The sequence below is a fragment of the Varanus komodoensis genome, unplaced genomic scaffold (genome assembly GCF_004798865.1).
Source record: "Varanus komodoensis strain SLA01 unplaced genomic scaffold, ASM479886v1 scaffold10, whole genome shotgun sequence".
Classification (NCBI taxonomy): domain Eukaryota; kingdom Metazoa; phylum Chordata; class Lepidosauria; order Squamata; family Varanidae; genus Varanus; species Varanus komodoensis.
The window spans coordinates 24,380,061-24,394,651 of NW_025335269.1; the positions used below are offsets into that span (position 1 = coordinate 24,380,061).

A 14,591-nucleotide genomic window follows, 5' to 3' on the forward strand; every position below is an offset into this window, starting at 1 on the left:
CATGTAGCATTACAACAGCTCCAGCCAGCCAAATTCCTTTCTTTCTTTCTTATCCCTGTGGGTCTAAAATAATCTTATCCTTTAATAATGTCAGAAAATCCAGGTAGGTTATCAAGCTCTTAAAAATTAGCCATTCTCCAATTTATTTGCATCTGCAGGTTAGCCAATATCTGGCGCTAAAATATTATTACTTCATGCTGAAATATTGTAATTGCACAAATAATGTAATTGCACATAAATTCACCATGTCATGATTAAGCATGCTAATTGCAGGTTGGATACACTCAAAACTGCTCTAGTTGGCAAATGTTTTGTGTAACTTAGGAAGAGGGAAACACATGATTTTTTTTTAAAAAAAAATTAAATTAAGTCAGGCCATACAAAATTGAATACTTTTGTTTCAACTGTTAAATTACCTGCTATTCTAATTTTCTAACTGGAAGATAATTAAGCAGGAATAAAATTAACATACAATGGGAAAACAAGGCAATTTTGTAGAACAAAATACAGAGGTTTCATGGCAATGCTATAAAAATGTAATATAATCCTAATTGAATATATGTGAATTGATGCATTATGAAACATTGGGTGAACATTTATGAAGACTCCATGGTGGAATGGTATTGCTGAGGGTAATAAGAGAGTTAAAGGCTGATATGCAAACTAAATTTAGAGAATTCAAAAAGAATGCAATGTGCATTTGCTGTCCAGAAACAAATCGGTCTTTTTTAAAGCACTGATTTCAGAAGGAATTGAGTTTAGGAACAATCCTCTATGTGTTTAGACCACTCCCAGAATTCCCCAGCTATGTACTATGGAAGGATGGGGGATGCTGGGAGTTTTCTGTCAAGCATTCATAGGATTCTGCCTTTATATATTTCCACAGTAGTTGACTGGGATAAGTGGAGGAGTTTCCAGCTTCGAAGGCCACACTAGGAGTTGAACCTTTTGTCAGGATCCCCCAAATCGTTGACACAGATTAGAGAACACATTGCGGGCCGCAGGAAGAAGGAATGGTCACTACCTATACCTATAGTGAAAGAAGTAAAAGGCAACTCAGTTTCATAAACAAAAGAGAATAAGATAATAATATACTTATTTCTTATCCCCAAATGTATTAACCAGAACAAAAATCAACCTCAAAATAACCACCTCTGTCTGGAGCTCACAGTTCCACCAGTTAAATGCTTTGCCTGATTAATCTAGCTGACACGTTAGTTAAACGTGGATACATGAAAGCACCATTTAGTAGTGTCTTAAGAGTTTGGATCCAGTTTTCCAGATTTGGGCACATCCACCTGAGACAGCAGCAGCAGACATCCCAGCTTCCTATGCTCCTCCATCCCCCTGGAAGGGTTGGGACCCTCTACTGGATGAGTGGGCATGGGGAGGGGGTTCTGGAAATCTGGGGGAGGTACTTCCCATGAACAGAGCTCTTCTCTCAAAGGAAGGCAGATCCTGGAGCCAGCCAGGTGGGGTTCCCCTACTCTCCTTCCTGAAGTCATGAGTGTTTCAGTATTGTGCACAATGCAATAGCATGGCAACTGCAGTCCAACCATGCACATGTAACCCTGGTCAGATCACCAGCGACCCCACTTACCATTGAGCTCTTCTCCTTCTTCAAGAAGTGTGCGTCTTCTGGGTGAGGACAACTTGGATCGGAACCTGCTATCACTTGGCTCAGGGACAATACTAAGATGGGTTACTCAGTTTATTTATGGAAGCAAATTAATAGTGAACTGTAGGTGGTAGCAGAAGTTGGCAAAGAGGAGGAAACCGTTTTTTATAAGCTGTTCCACTGAGCTGAACCACTCCCCCTATGCTTGCTTTGCTCTCTTTGTAAGTGGGAGGTATTCGTTTCGTGCCTGGTTTAGTCATCACTTAAATTCTTGACCATCAGCCATACCAGTTGGGGCTAATGGGGATTGACATCCAAGACATCCAGAAGGTGTCAGGTTGAGAGAAACTTCCTTCCATGTGCCCTTGGGTTAGATCCAGATTTAGCTATATTGGAGTAAGCTCTCTGAAATCACTGGCGCTTGAGGTAGTCATGACTTAATTGTCTAACCAATTTTTAATAGGTATACTCTAAGCATGGGGAAGTTTGGATGTAAGTGACAGACAATAGGTGCAAAGAACTATGAATACTTGCTACTTCTATTCAACAATCATTTGTACAAGAGTAAGTGATAAGTTGCTGATATTAATAGTGGGATCTGTAGGCCAGAAAGGGGAAAATGTGCATGTCAATTTTCTCAGATGAGGGGTTTTGTATGCCCAGCCTCAAACATGGACTTTAAGAAGGGCTCAGTCAACAACTTCTTCCATGTTTTCTCATCACATCTTCCATCTTCTGACCTGCTGTCAAAAAATAAATCCATTAAGGGGTCTTTGTATTTATGCTGGTAGCATAGGGAGCTGTCCATCTGGAAATATCCTCAGTTCCTATTCTAGAATGACACATAAAATTACTCTTCTGTGAGTGCAAGATATAATCTGCTTTAGATCTAACCCAATATCTGCAGTGGCTAATGCACAATGACTGGAAATAAATATAGCTTAGAATACTTAATTATGACACTAATTCAAAAATTACAAAAAGAAATAAATCTTATCAACTTAATGAAAGTATAGTATGCAGCTCACAGCGCATGTAATTTTTCCTTCATTACTTTTGGCTGTCAATTAACATAGTCGTTAAAACAATTCATACTAAGAACATGGAAAAAATGGAATTACAAATGTATGCAGGTTGTTCAGCGTTGCTTTTAATGTGGTCCTGCAACATAATTACTTGCAAAGTTTGTGGTTCTGCGTGCAGCTATAACAGCGGCAGAAATAGCTATGATTAGAAAAGCCATTCTTGTAATTAACACCCTAATTAGTTTACCAAGAATCATATTTAGAAAAGGAATAAAAGAACTCACTGAGATCAGATCTATGCTGGATCACTTGAATCACTGGAAGTGGATTTCCTCACCCTTCCTTCCCACCACAGCCTCTAGAGCTCCCTGAAAGCAGAGAATAAGAACACCAAGTTGGGAAAGGGTACTTTGGAGTAGCACAACTTCCTCTAGAAAAGCAAGTGAAATAAAATTATACTAATATAAAATAATAAAATAGAAGGTACTAATGGGGCAAGAAAGAATGTCCTTCCCATTAACAGCAGTTTAGGATTTTCCCCTTCAAACAATTGTGCTTGTGCAATAAAGAGATTAAAAAATGGTGACTGACATGCTAATTAAAGCCTGCTGGCAGAAAGGTTTGGAATACATCTATAGGATAAAGGCACACAAGTGAATTAATTGGAAAATATGTAAAGATATTGTTTTAACTCCTTTGCAAGGCCGGAAGAGCTTGAGGGTTATTCCCCATGCCATGATTTAACATACTTTGTTCATTGTGGTAATACTTGTTAACTTGTGATGTCACCTACCCCGACCTTACTTTGACAATAAGCCTTTGTAGTAAGTCTTAATGCTCCATATGCACCTTTAAAAATGGTGCATTGTTCATAAGAATCTATCTTCACATGTCTTCTTGGAAGGAGTACTTACATTACTGTTAGTGGGTTTGAGAGAGACAAAAAGCAAATCCAAACAACATTGTGTAATGCTGGTATGACATAGAATCAGAAACGGAGCGAGTCAGAAGGGATCTCCCGGGCTATCTAGTCTGACTCCCGGCTCCAGCCGGCTCTGCTCACGATATGCCCACCATGTGCATGTCTAGCCTATCTTTGAACACTCTCACCGATGGGGTCTCGACCACCTCCTGTGGAAGCCCATTCCATACCCTCGGGGTCCTATTTATTTATTAAAACATTGCTATGCCGCCCCATTCGCCGAAGCCTCGGGGCGGCTCACAACATTAAGTTAAAATACAAACATTAAGTTATAACATTAAGTTAAAATGTTTGTAAAATGCAAACATTAAGTTAAAATACAAAAAATAACAATATAAAATAAGTCGCCCTGGCCAGATAAAATCCAATAATATTAACAATTAAAATGACGCTTAAATAAAAAGGTCTTATTTGTTTTCCGTTGTTATTTGTTTTTCAGCACCAGGCGGACCTCTCTGGGGAGCGCATTCCATAGATTAGGCGCCACCACAGAGAAAGCCCTCCTCTGAGTACCCACCCTCCTGACTTATTTCACGGAGGGTTCCCGGAGAAGGGCCTCTCCTGCAGATCTCAAGGGGTGGGCGGGCATATATGGATGTAAGCACTCCTTCAGGTAACCAGGACCCAAGCCGTTTAGGGCTTTATAGGTCATCACCAACACCTCCAATTGGGCCCGGACTTCAATGGGAAGCCAGTGAAGCTGACGGAGAACTGGAGTCATGTGAACATAACACCCAGTCCCCATCAGCAGCCTGGCAGCTCTATTTTGAACCAATTGAAGTATCTGGACCGTCTTCAAGGGTAGCCCCAAGTAGAGCGCGTTGCAGAAGTCAAGGCGGGAAGTCACCAACGCATGTGTCACTGTCGCCAGGCAGTCATACTCCAGGTAGGGGTGCAGCTGATGAATCAGCCGAAGCTGAAGGAAAGCGCTCCTCGCCACTGCTGTCACCTGAGTTTCCAGTGAAAGCTTCGGGTCAAGGAGCACTCCCAGGCTGCGGACCTTGTCCCTAAGAGGGAGTGCAACCCCATTCAGGACTAGGTTCAATTTACCCTCTCCGAAGCCCAATCCACCAACCAACAGGACCTCCGTCTTGTCTGGATTGAGCTTCAGTTTATTGGCCCTCATCCAGCTCATTACCTCGGCCAGGCACCGGTTCAGTACAGCCACTGACTCACCTGGATTGGTGGAAAACGAGAGGTAGAGCTGGGTATCATCAGCGTACTGATGATTCTGCAGCCCACACCTCCTGATGACCTCTCCCAGCGGTTTCATGTAGATGTTGAACAGCAAAGGGGACAAAATGGATCCCTGCAGTACTCCATGGCATAGCTGCCATGTTGCAGAGCCATAGTCCCCCAGCACCACCTTCTGGAACCGGCCATTGAGATAGGAGCGGAACCACTGCAAAGCAGTGCCTCCGACCCCCAATCCCGCAAGCCTATCCAGAAGGATACCATGGTCGATGGTATCGAAAGCAGCTGAGAGGTCCAGGAGAACCAACAGGGACGCACTCCCCCTGTCCTTCTCCCTGCACAGGTCATCGTACAGGGCGACCAAGGCAGATTCAGTACCGTACCCGGGTGTGAAGCTGGACTGAAATGGGTCCAGATAATCAGTTTCATCCAAGAGTGCTTGGAGTTGTCCTGCCACCACCCGCTCTAACACCTTGCCCAGAAATGGGATGTTGACCACTGGTCTATAGTTAGTGGCCATCTCTGGATCTAGTGACGCCTTCTTCAGGACCGGTCGGACTACCGCCTCCTTTAAAGGGGCAGGCACCCGACCCTCCCTCAGAGAAGCGTTAACCACTTCCAAGATCCAGATCCCAATCCTGTGCTTGGAATTATTTATTAACCAAGACGGGCAAGGGTTCAATAGGCAAGTGGTGGGACGTACTCGTCCAAGCACCTTGTCCACATCATCGGGCCGCAATAACTGAAATTCATCCAATAATTCTGGACCAGACGGCAGCATTGGTGTCTCCCCAAAAACCTCTGATTCACTAGTGGTGTCCAGCTCGTGACGAATCTGAGCAATTTTCTCCCTGAAATGTCTGGCAAAGTCGTCACAGCGGGCCTTTGAGGGTGGAACCAGGTCTTCCTTAGGCCTGCCAGGAAGTGCTTCCTGGCACCTAAATGGAACCTTGGTTCCCTGAGATTTGCTCCGTTGGAGCGCGTCCTGCCTTCCTCTGCAGGGGAGAACAGGTCTCTACCCAGCTCCGTGTGACATCCCCTCACATACCTGTATGTCACCATGAGCAAGTCTTGCATATTTTACGGCAAGTGGTAAAAAAGAAAGGTTCGTGCAGAGTGGCTGGACACTGCCTTGAGTCTTGTTGAGACGTAGTCTTTGTGGGCTTCAGTAGGTTTCTCCTATTCCCAAATTCAGAGTATAATATCCCAAAGGGATTCAGGATTAGCCTGTATTAGCATATTTACCATGTGTTTGCTTTCCAAATAACAGCTGGGAGGGGAAGACTGAATAGCATTGGCAACTACCCTGTGGAAAGTGGGGGATTTCCTTCTACTTGCCTTGCTGTGGTCTGTGGTCCTGATGATAATCTTCCCCCACCCTCTGCAAGGAAAGCTCCCACTGGTGCATCAAAACAGATCAACACCCTGTCTTGCCTTTGGGCAAGCCACCCTCATGGGACTCCTCTCTCACTAGCTGCTCTTCTTCTGAATCCCATTTCTCTTCACTACTATCACATGCCTGCTTCTATCCCTTCCTGAGACTTTTTGTAATAGGACAGGATCAAAAAGCTTTAAATAAATACATAAGTAAGTAGGCAGGGGCATGTACCACTTCTCATTACCACTACCATCTGGGACAGAACAAGAGGCAAGTGAACCAGCAGGATGCCATGCCTAAGAAAAGGAACAATTCCAGTGATCTCCCACAGGAAGACTCCTTGGCAGGTGCCCCAGCACATACCCCCCAAACCAGCCTGGATGTCTGTTTCAGCCCCAAGGCTACTGGGTATAAAAATGTGTGACCATTAGAATGCCAATGACACTTGTCCTTCTGCACCTCCAGCCCCATGTGCACAATTCTATAGCTGGGAGAGCCAATATGAAGGAGATTCCAGACAGAACTAAAGATGTAGGTGCATCTTGCAAGCTGGTGCCACTAGGGAAGAGTGTTCAGCCTGCTCCATATGCTAAGCAGGGTCAGCCCTGGTTGGAGGTTGGATGGGTGACCTGAGCAGTGGGTTGGACTCGATTGCCTTCCAGGTCTCTTCCAACTGTATGATTCTATGATCTGGAGAGTCCCAGGTTGGAGGAAGCTGCCAAAGTAAGTCTTACTCTGGCTGGAGGAGGACAGCGGCTTACCAAGTCAGCCTGAGGGTTGCCCTTTGAAATCGCTTTATATAATCTGGTATAAACAGAACCTTTCAAGAAAGCATGACATCTTTTAATCTAAAACAATTTTATTTATACAAAAATACGGTAAGTGCTTGAAAGATTTGATAAACAAGATTATACATGTTCACATTCCTATTTTCATACATGTTGTACAGTGAAAGTGTTTCATGGAAGAATTAAAATTTCCCTTTACATGTAAATAGTACAAAAAAAGTTAAGAGTTGGCAGGAGCTACTGGATGTTCTCTAAGTTTCTGCCACCTCATGAGAAATATTAGGCACAACACAGTGATCCGGATTGCACAATCACTGGGGTGCTGTTTGCCTAATTAGCCCCTGGACACAGCTTATTATTCTGTACGAAACTAGGCAGCATGTCCTGTTTGAGCAGAAGCAACTCCAAACAGCCCAACACAATTGCAAGCAAGCTATGCAATTGTGTGAACCAGGCTGCTCTCAGAATGGACACCCAGGGCTGGTATGCACTTCAAATTTAAACCAGCATCAAGCTAGCTTGACTTGCTCACCAGAATGTAAGTGGAGCCCTGCTGGATCAGGCCAGAGGACCATCCAGTCCTGCATCCTGTTCTGCACTGTGACCAGAGCAGATGCTTCTGAGAAGGTGACAAATGTGATATGAAGGCAGCAACATTTTCCTGTTGTGACTCCTCCATCACTGGTATTCAGGCCAGACTCCCTCTGAACCTGGAGGTAGCAGATAGCTGTGAGGGTGAGCTATTCTTACCCCTTTCCTCCATAAGTCTGTCTAGTCTTCCTGCAAAGCCATCTGGGGACCAAACAGAATGTCCTCCTCATCATGCATACTTGTAGCTCTGCTTTCCCCTTTTGGGTAAGCACACAAGGCCCTGACTCAGGTGTTTCAGGAGGCGGGAAGGCTTTTTCCCCTCCAAAATGAATTAAAGAAAAAAGGCGCAATTGACTGCAATTGAAACCTTCTTTCTTTTAACCCTCCCCCAGGTGGAGATTTCAGGAAAAGGATGAGTGGGTGAAAGAGTGACACCCCACACTGATCCTGATCAGCACGGGTACACTAACCCAGACGTTTTGTTTGCCTCTTAGCTAACTGCCAAAACTTCCTGCAAATCTTGGAAAGGAAGTCTGGCACTTAAACCAGTTTTGAAATTAGTGGTTTAGATTTGTAGCACAGATGCACCCTACTTTCCAGTTTGTAGTACAGCTCCTCCTCTTGCTTCCTGTGCAGCTGTTTTCCAGGGTGTTATCCTGGGAAACCACCACCAGAGGTCACCGGATCCCACCTCTGCCCAGCAACATGACCCCAGCATAAACCCGTCTTGCCAGTAGCTCCACAGTTCAGTACACAGCATGTTGCTATTAAAACTAGATTCCATTTTACTGAGCTTCTGCCCCACTTAATGCTTAAATATTTCTAATTTTTTTAATATAAAAGCAGACACAAAGCTTCTTAAAAATAAATATTTCCACCATAAACTTTACCTCCTATGGGAATATACCTTTTTTTCCTATTGGATAAACAAAGGAATCGCTCCTAGAAAAATATCTGTGTCCTGTAGAATAAAAGAATTGCACTTGATACACATATTTTTACTCAGAAGAATTGTTCCTGGGGCCAACTAGTGTAACTATAAATTGGTAACAAATTCTTGGTCTCTCTTTGGAACAACAGCAATGCATAGAAAGCAGCACCTGAAGCCCTCTTTGCAGGACCCTTAAAAACGGAGACAAGTTGGGCAGACAGATGATTTAGCAAGAAAATACTGACTGTTGAAATGCCATCATTTAAAATTCCTTGTGAGGCCAGCTCCAAATCTAAATATTTTGGAAGACTGAAAGAATGTAAGCCATGCCTGTGGGGATCAGTTTAGGAATGTCCTCTCCTTGCCAGCAGTTGAGGACTGCAGGCTGAATGACTGCAGGCTGCAATGCTCCGATGCACAGTCAGAGGGACCGAAGACGCTGCCCGCTTGTAGCGTGGGCAAGTCTTTTCCACAGCATCGCAGAAATCCAGACACTCAGGAAGGGTTTCGTGGGGTTCCCTCCCTCTTTGCACTGGGCATGAAATCAAGTGTGAACTTAAGGGTTCAAAGAACTAGACATGATGTTAGCGAGCCCAGAAAGGCAGGAGGGAGATGTCTACTTTTTGTCAGAATGCACAGCAAATGCAAAACATCTGTTTCAATTATAATTGGCCCTGCCTGATTTCATAGTGTGTGGGGCTGGGAAACCGATTCTCAGTACGCAGGCTGCTAACTTGATGTGCAAGTTCAAAGAAAGGGAGGAGGGTAGAAATCAACATTCCTTTGCACAGGAACGAAGGAAGGGAAAAACCCACAACTTTCCAAATTCTATGAGCTTTAGAAGAAAAACAGCGGTACACTAATAGGTCCCCTGAATCCACAAACTCTAGAACATTCAGGAACCAGCTGAACACGCGATGCATAGATAAATGTTAGACAAGGCTCCAGTAGGGCCGAGCCCTATCAGTTGTGACCTCTTTGTCCTGCGACTTCCAAAAAGAAAACAAAACAAAACAAAAAGTAGTGCAGCCCTATATAGGATTAGCAGTGCGTTACTACAATTTTTATGGTTTGGGTGGGGTGAATAAGGCACTTCTGCTGCCAGCATACAGCAAGCATCCTAACAAACCCTTGTGGGATTTTTCTATCTTGTGTTCATTTCCTGGAAGATGGTTTGCAGAGCTTTGTCCTGTGGACGTGTGCACACATGCACACACAAATGCTTTTCCGTAGTTATGTACAGGCATTGATAAAGTGCAAACATTACTGGTGGTTTGTTCAGTCTTTTTTCAGGAAGCGCCAATGCAGCTTATTCCATGACAACTGTCAAGAAAGCTACTGCATGACACTTTGCCCATCATGCCTTCCCCATAAAATCATTTCTTTTCTCTTTGAGCTGCATCATGGAGGCAGCGGTGGGATCCTCAGTGCCAGAGGAAGCACATCTGAACTCTGGACCCTCTTCCTGTCCCAAAATTGTGCACACAGAACACAAGAGCAGCCTTTTGTCTTTCAGACGCATTTCTTCTGGTGGGTTGTTACTTGCCACTGTTCACAGAGTCCTCCTCAGGGATTTTCTCTTCAGAACTGCTTCTTCCTGAGAGTCTGTCCTGGTACTCAAAATCATTGAAGCGCTCAGCAACGCACTGCGCAGTGAGTCGGGCCTCAGGATCATGGTCCCAACACTCGACAAGCGTCTCGCACACTTTCTGGATGCCCTGAAACATGCGGAGAAAGCAATGAAGGCCTTCAAAAGTCTGAAAGTGGCCGCAGTCTGCAAACGCAGCCCCTACAAAACAGTCAATTAGAAGTTCACCACACTGTTCGTGTGGTAATGGTGTTGCCATGCTGAAATAAGAAATGCTAGCAATGCTTAGTAGGAAAATAGAGCATGCGGGGAATTAAGGCAGGTGACAGAGAGCAGCTTGCAGCAAACATTCAAGTTACACCACGGTTTTAGCAGTAAGAATTTCCACTTACGCCATCATTCTTGGTCCATATTGTGATTAGTTTTTGCAGCTGATGAGTGTGTGATGGAGATGAAAATACACAGATTTTACCTTGAGGTTTTACAAGGTCTCGATAGTCTTTGCATAGTAATGGCAGTGGTCAGGAACAAATGAAAGGATCTCCATTGAATGTGTGGTGGGGTTTCTTGTTTATTTTTTTGGTCAAGGACTGTTCAGATATGGGGTAACAAGGGAACTAAGAGAAGTGAACATTTAGAACTAAGAATCTGCCCACTGCTATATATAACGTTCTGCCATTCAGAATGCTAAGCTCTGTCACAACAAGGACTAACGGAAAGTCATGGCTGGGAAAATGAACTTTGCATCTTGGTCATTTGCTAAGAGAACAGCGCAGGAAGTGTGCGCACACATTGGCTTGAATCCTTGAATGAGTGGGAGGAAGTCTGCACAAGGGGGCTTTTCTCCTCCTCCAGCCACTGAGCCTCTATAACCCCCAAAAGCCTCTCCTGTTTTCACATCAGAAAATTCCCTGGAGCACAGTGGGAAATCTGGCTCAGATTAGAGAGAGGAGAATTTGTAGGGGGGGGGGGAAGGTTTAACCTGTAAGTCTTGGTGCACTCTGGGAAAGTGTGCTGCTGCATTCAAGGAAAATGAGACAAGCTTCAGCTACATGCAAAGTGTCACAATGTTTACCTTTTAATCCCCCACAATACACAGGATGGTTCTCCCATCTTTCCAACCCCCCAGAAAGTTTTTCAATGCAGCAAAGGGATCAAGCTGGGAAGAGGCGATAGGGCAGTCCCTCTGGGTAAGCCTCCTCCGCTTGTGTTACTTAGATCTGATTCCAAGCCATTGCTTTTAATAGCATAATTATGCCATAGTGGGAATTCCATTGTTGGTGCCTGTCCTATCCATATAGGAATGAATTCTCACTATCTTGGCACTGGATGTAGTAGAGGCTGTAAGCACATGCACACTTGTTTAGTTTCTTGCCTTTGGCTCAGACTTATTAATTCATTAAATCATATGTTAAAGCATTTGGCTTTTCATTTCAACAGAAGAAATCATGTGGCAAAACTCAGCTATTATCTGGAAAGAAAATAGTTTCCTCCTTAGTTACAAAAAGTGATATTAAACAGGGCTTTTTTAAAGTTTCACATTAATTACATAACTTATCTAATGGTTTATGTTGACAAATGTCAACTGTACGATGCTATTAGAAGTATACAAATAATATTCATTTGCCCTGCATTGAAATTACCAATATTACAGTTAAAATTAAATATTAAATATTAACTTGGAATCAGTAATGCAACAAATCTCATTAAGACTTGAATGAGAAGGGAAGGAATAAATCTATTTCAAAATTTAGTATTATGAATAATGGGTAAATTACCAAAATGCAACTGCAGAGGGAGAACATGAATATGAAAGAGCTAATACAGCAGAAACCACTGCTGGGTTTCAAAGCTGTGCAAGAATATTAACAACGCAATCCTAAGCATGTCTGCTCAGAAGCACCCCCATCTGGAGGCTGACGCTTGGGAAACGGCAAATCGCTTTCCAGCACTAGCAAATATCAAAGGACAATGCTTAATATATCCCACTTGTATGCTGCTTGTAGAGATATGAACAGAATGCTGGACTAGATGGACCTTTGGTCTGATTCACCATGGTTCCTCTTATGCTTGGAAGTGCAAGGTCAAAGTGCACCTTTGCAGGAAAAGTATAACAAGATGTAAGCAGTCTGTATGGATGCAACTACAGCACCTTGGCAGGGCAAAGCTGAGTAAAAAGCACAGGGGTCAAGGTTGTATCCCAGCAAGGTAAGGGCAGGATGAGTGTGCCTCATGCAAGCAGCAGAGGCAGATGGTCTTACCTGGTGGTTGAGCCATGAGCTTGGAATCTCTGGCCGCCCTCTGTCCCTCAGCACATTGTCCTTCATGCTTTCCACACAGGGATGTTCCCGCACTTTAGAACCAAAGGGTGGCTCGTACTCCTTCACTTCTGCCAAGAGAATAAGCAGACATGAGGACAGTCAAGAGTGTGGACTAAGATCACAGAGGGTGATTTTGTTCTCTGTAACAGATGCAGGATTTGCCAATTGCTCTTGAACTTAACCATCTGACCAGCAATGAAGTCTGTTCCTTCCAGTTCCATTCCCTTCAGGACCATAACTGCCTGGCCAATTTTCAGGAGTGTGTACCTTACAAAAAGAGGTAGACTGACAATGGCAGAGGTGCATCTAGAATGCATTTTGCAGTTTCAAAGGTTCTGCATCCTGGAAACCTTCAGTGTGTAGACCAACTTTCCCCAACTTGATACCCTCTGTTGACTAGGAATGATGGAAGATACTACTTGATGGAGAGCACCAAGTTGGAGAAGCCTAACTTGCATGTTTCCTCCCAGAGATACAAAACTGAGTTTGGTCTAACCAAAGGTTTGGTCAAGAGATAAGAAACCAACTTCTGGATCTGGGCCAAGTCCTTCTAGGTCTTATTCCTGTTTGCTGAGGAATGAGATATTTTTATGACGTATTTAGAAGCTACACATAAAACTGAACTCTAAAACAGATCAAGCCAAAGCAAAGCCTTCACAGGATCCAAAGCAGATTAAAATCCCAATTTACTTCCCATATAGAAATCCCAGCACAAACTAGGAGGTTTTACAGTACTTCAAGGCTCTGAAGATTTTGCCAGGAAATGGACTTTCCAGAGCTCCAGAAAAGCCACCAAAACTAAAATAATACAAACTGAGCACAGGGGATTGAAGTGTCTGCCTATGTGTGCACAGGTGTGTTTTTATTTTGTTTTTCACCATGTTGTGCACTTTATGTGGAAAAATGCAACAATTTTAAAGTAAAAAATGAAATATTTTACATTCATCAGAATGGGAAAAGTTACAGCAGATTTCCAACCCTATCTAATTTGGTGCCTTCCAACTGTTTTGGCCTATATCTCCAACAACACACCGTAAAGTCACCTTAGGTATTTCAGTAGCATCTATAGCATCTCAGGGACACTACCAAGATTAACGTAACATACTGGAACACCTGAAGAACGCGAGAGATGGCCCCAAAGACAGCCTGCTCAGGCAGAAGTCTATTCTGTGTCGTGCTGTCCTTTGGGTTTGTGAGTGCAAGTGGTTTTGGTTAACTCATAAACTCAGCCTGATTATAGTGATTTCTATGCGTTCTTGTAATGTAGCCTAGGTCAAGGTCTATTCTTATGGACACCAAACAGTCACTGAACACTGCTGAGTACTGACAAATGAGCCAGGCTGTGTGAAATCATTCCCCATTATCTATTTTTGCCATGAAAGGATGTGGGACAAAATGAACACACAGACACAAGCTACATTTCCTGGAGCCAGTCGAAGGAAACAAGTGTGACATCAAGCACAATAAAGGGCACTTTAAGAAGTGCCAAACTACTCACAAACGGAAATAAAGCGAAGAACACCATTTAAATGTGTGTATAGATCACATTCTATCTATCTATCTATCTATCTATCGATCGATCGATCGATCGATCTATCTATCTATCTATCTATATTTGGCAACTTGCAAACAGTTATGATTTCTATGTAACTTCCACTCAAAATCAATGGGGCGTATTTATAGGTATCTAGGAACAAGCACTTAACAATCCATGTACTTAATTTTATTTCAGTGAAAAGCAGTTAATTAAAAGGCAGTAATGCTACATTTTAGGACAAGGTCTATTCTAATTTATAATTCCATAAAGAAAACAGTTGACCAAACCTTCTCTCATTTTTCCATTATTTTAGTTCACTGTTAATATGAAACTGAGTGAAAAACAACACATGCTGGCTTTTGTCTTTTCTATTATTTCCATGTAGTGTTTGGTTCTGTATCTTCCTAAGCAAAAGCACACATCTATGTAGAGGTGGCAGAAGAAAAAATATCGAGCAGCACAATTTTTTTCCACTGAATTGGATCCTATGCCTACTACATACAGGCAGTAACAACCTCATCATGGGTTTAGCCCCCAAAACCAGAAGCTTTTGAACAATTGGTCAAAGAAGTGTAGAATCAGCCTTCTTCACAAATACTGAACCTCACCACCCCACTGCCACTGAGAACACGAAGGCT

The 14,591-nt window shown here is 43.3% G+C and overlaps 1 protein-coding gene across 6 annotated transcripts in view; it reads right to left on the bottom strand.

The window, feature by feature from the left end:
* Positions 1-205: 205 nt before the first annotated feature.
* TGFBR2 (transforming growth factor beta receptor 2) overlaps positions 206-14,591 on the bottom strand; it is a 65,170-nt gene continuing 50,784 nt past the window's right edge. For 4 of the 6 annotated variants that reach the window (XM_044417481.1, XM_044417516.1, XM_044417525.1 and 1 more), the window contains 5 exons: positions 12,357-12,484; positions 10,054-10,225; positions 2,928-3,011; positions 1,601-2,358; positions 206-1,030 (listed from right to left, as the gene is read on the bottom strand). In XM_044417481.1, the coding sequence (XP_044273416.1) occupies positions 2,977-3,011; positions 10,054-10,225; positions 12,357-12,484 (335 nt within the window). In that variant the 3' untranslated portion in view covers positions 206-1,030; positions 1,601-2,358; positions 2,928-2,976. Of the gene's footprint in view, positions 1,031-1,600; positions 2,362-2,927; positions 3,012-7,036; positions 10,226-12,356; positions 12,485-14,591 lie in introns of those variants that run through there. The other 2 variants (XM_044417492.1, XM_044417500.1) reach the window with 2 other exon arrangements.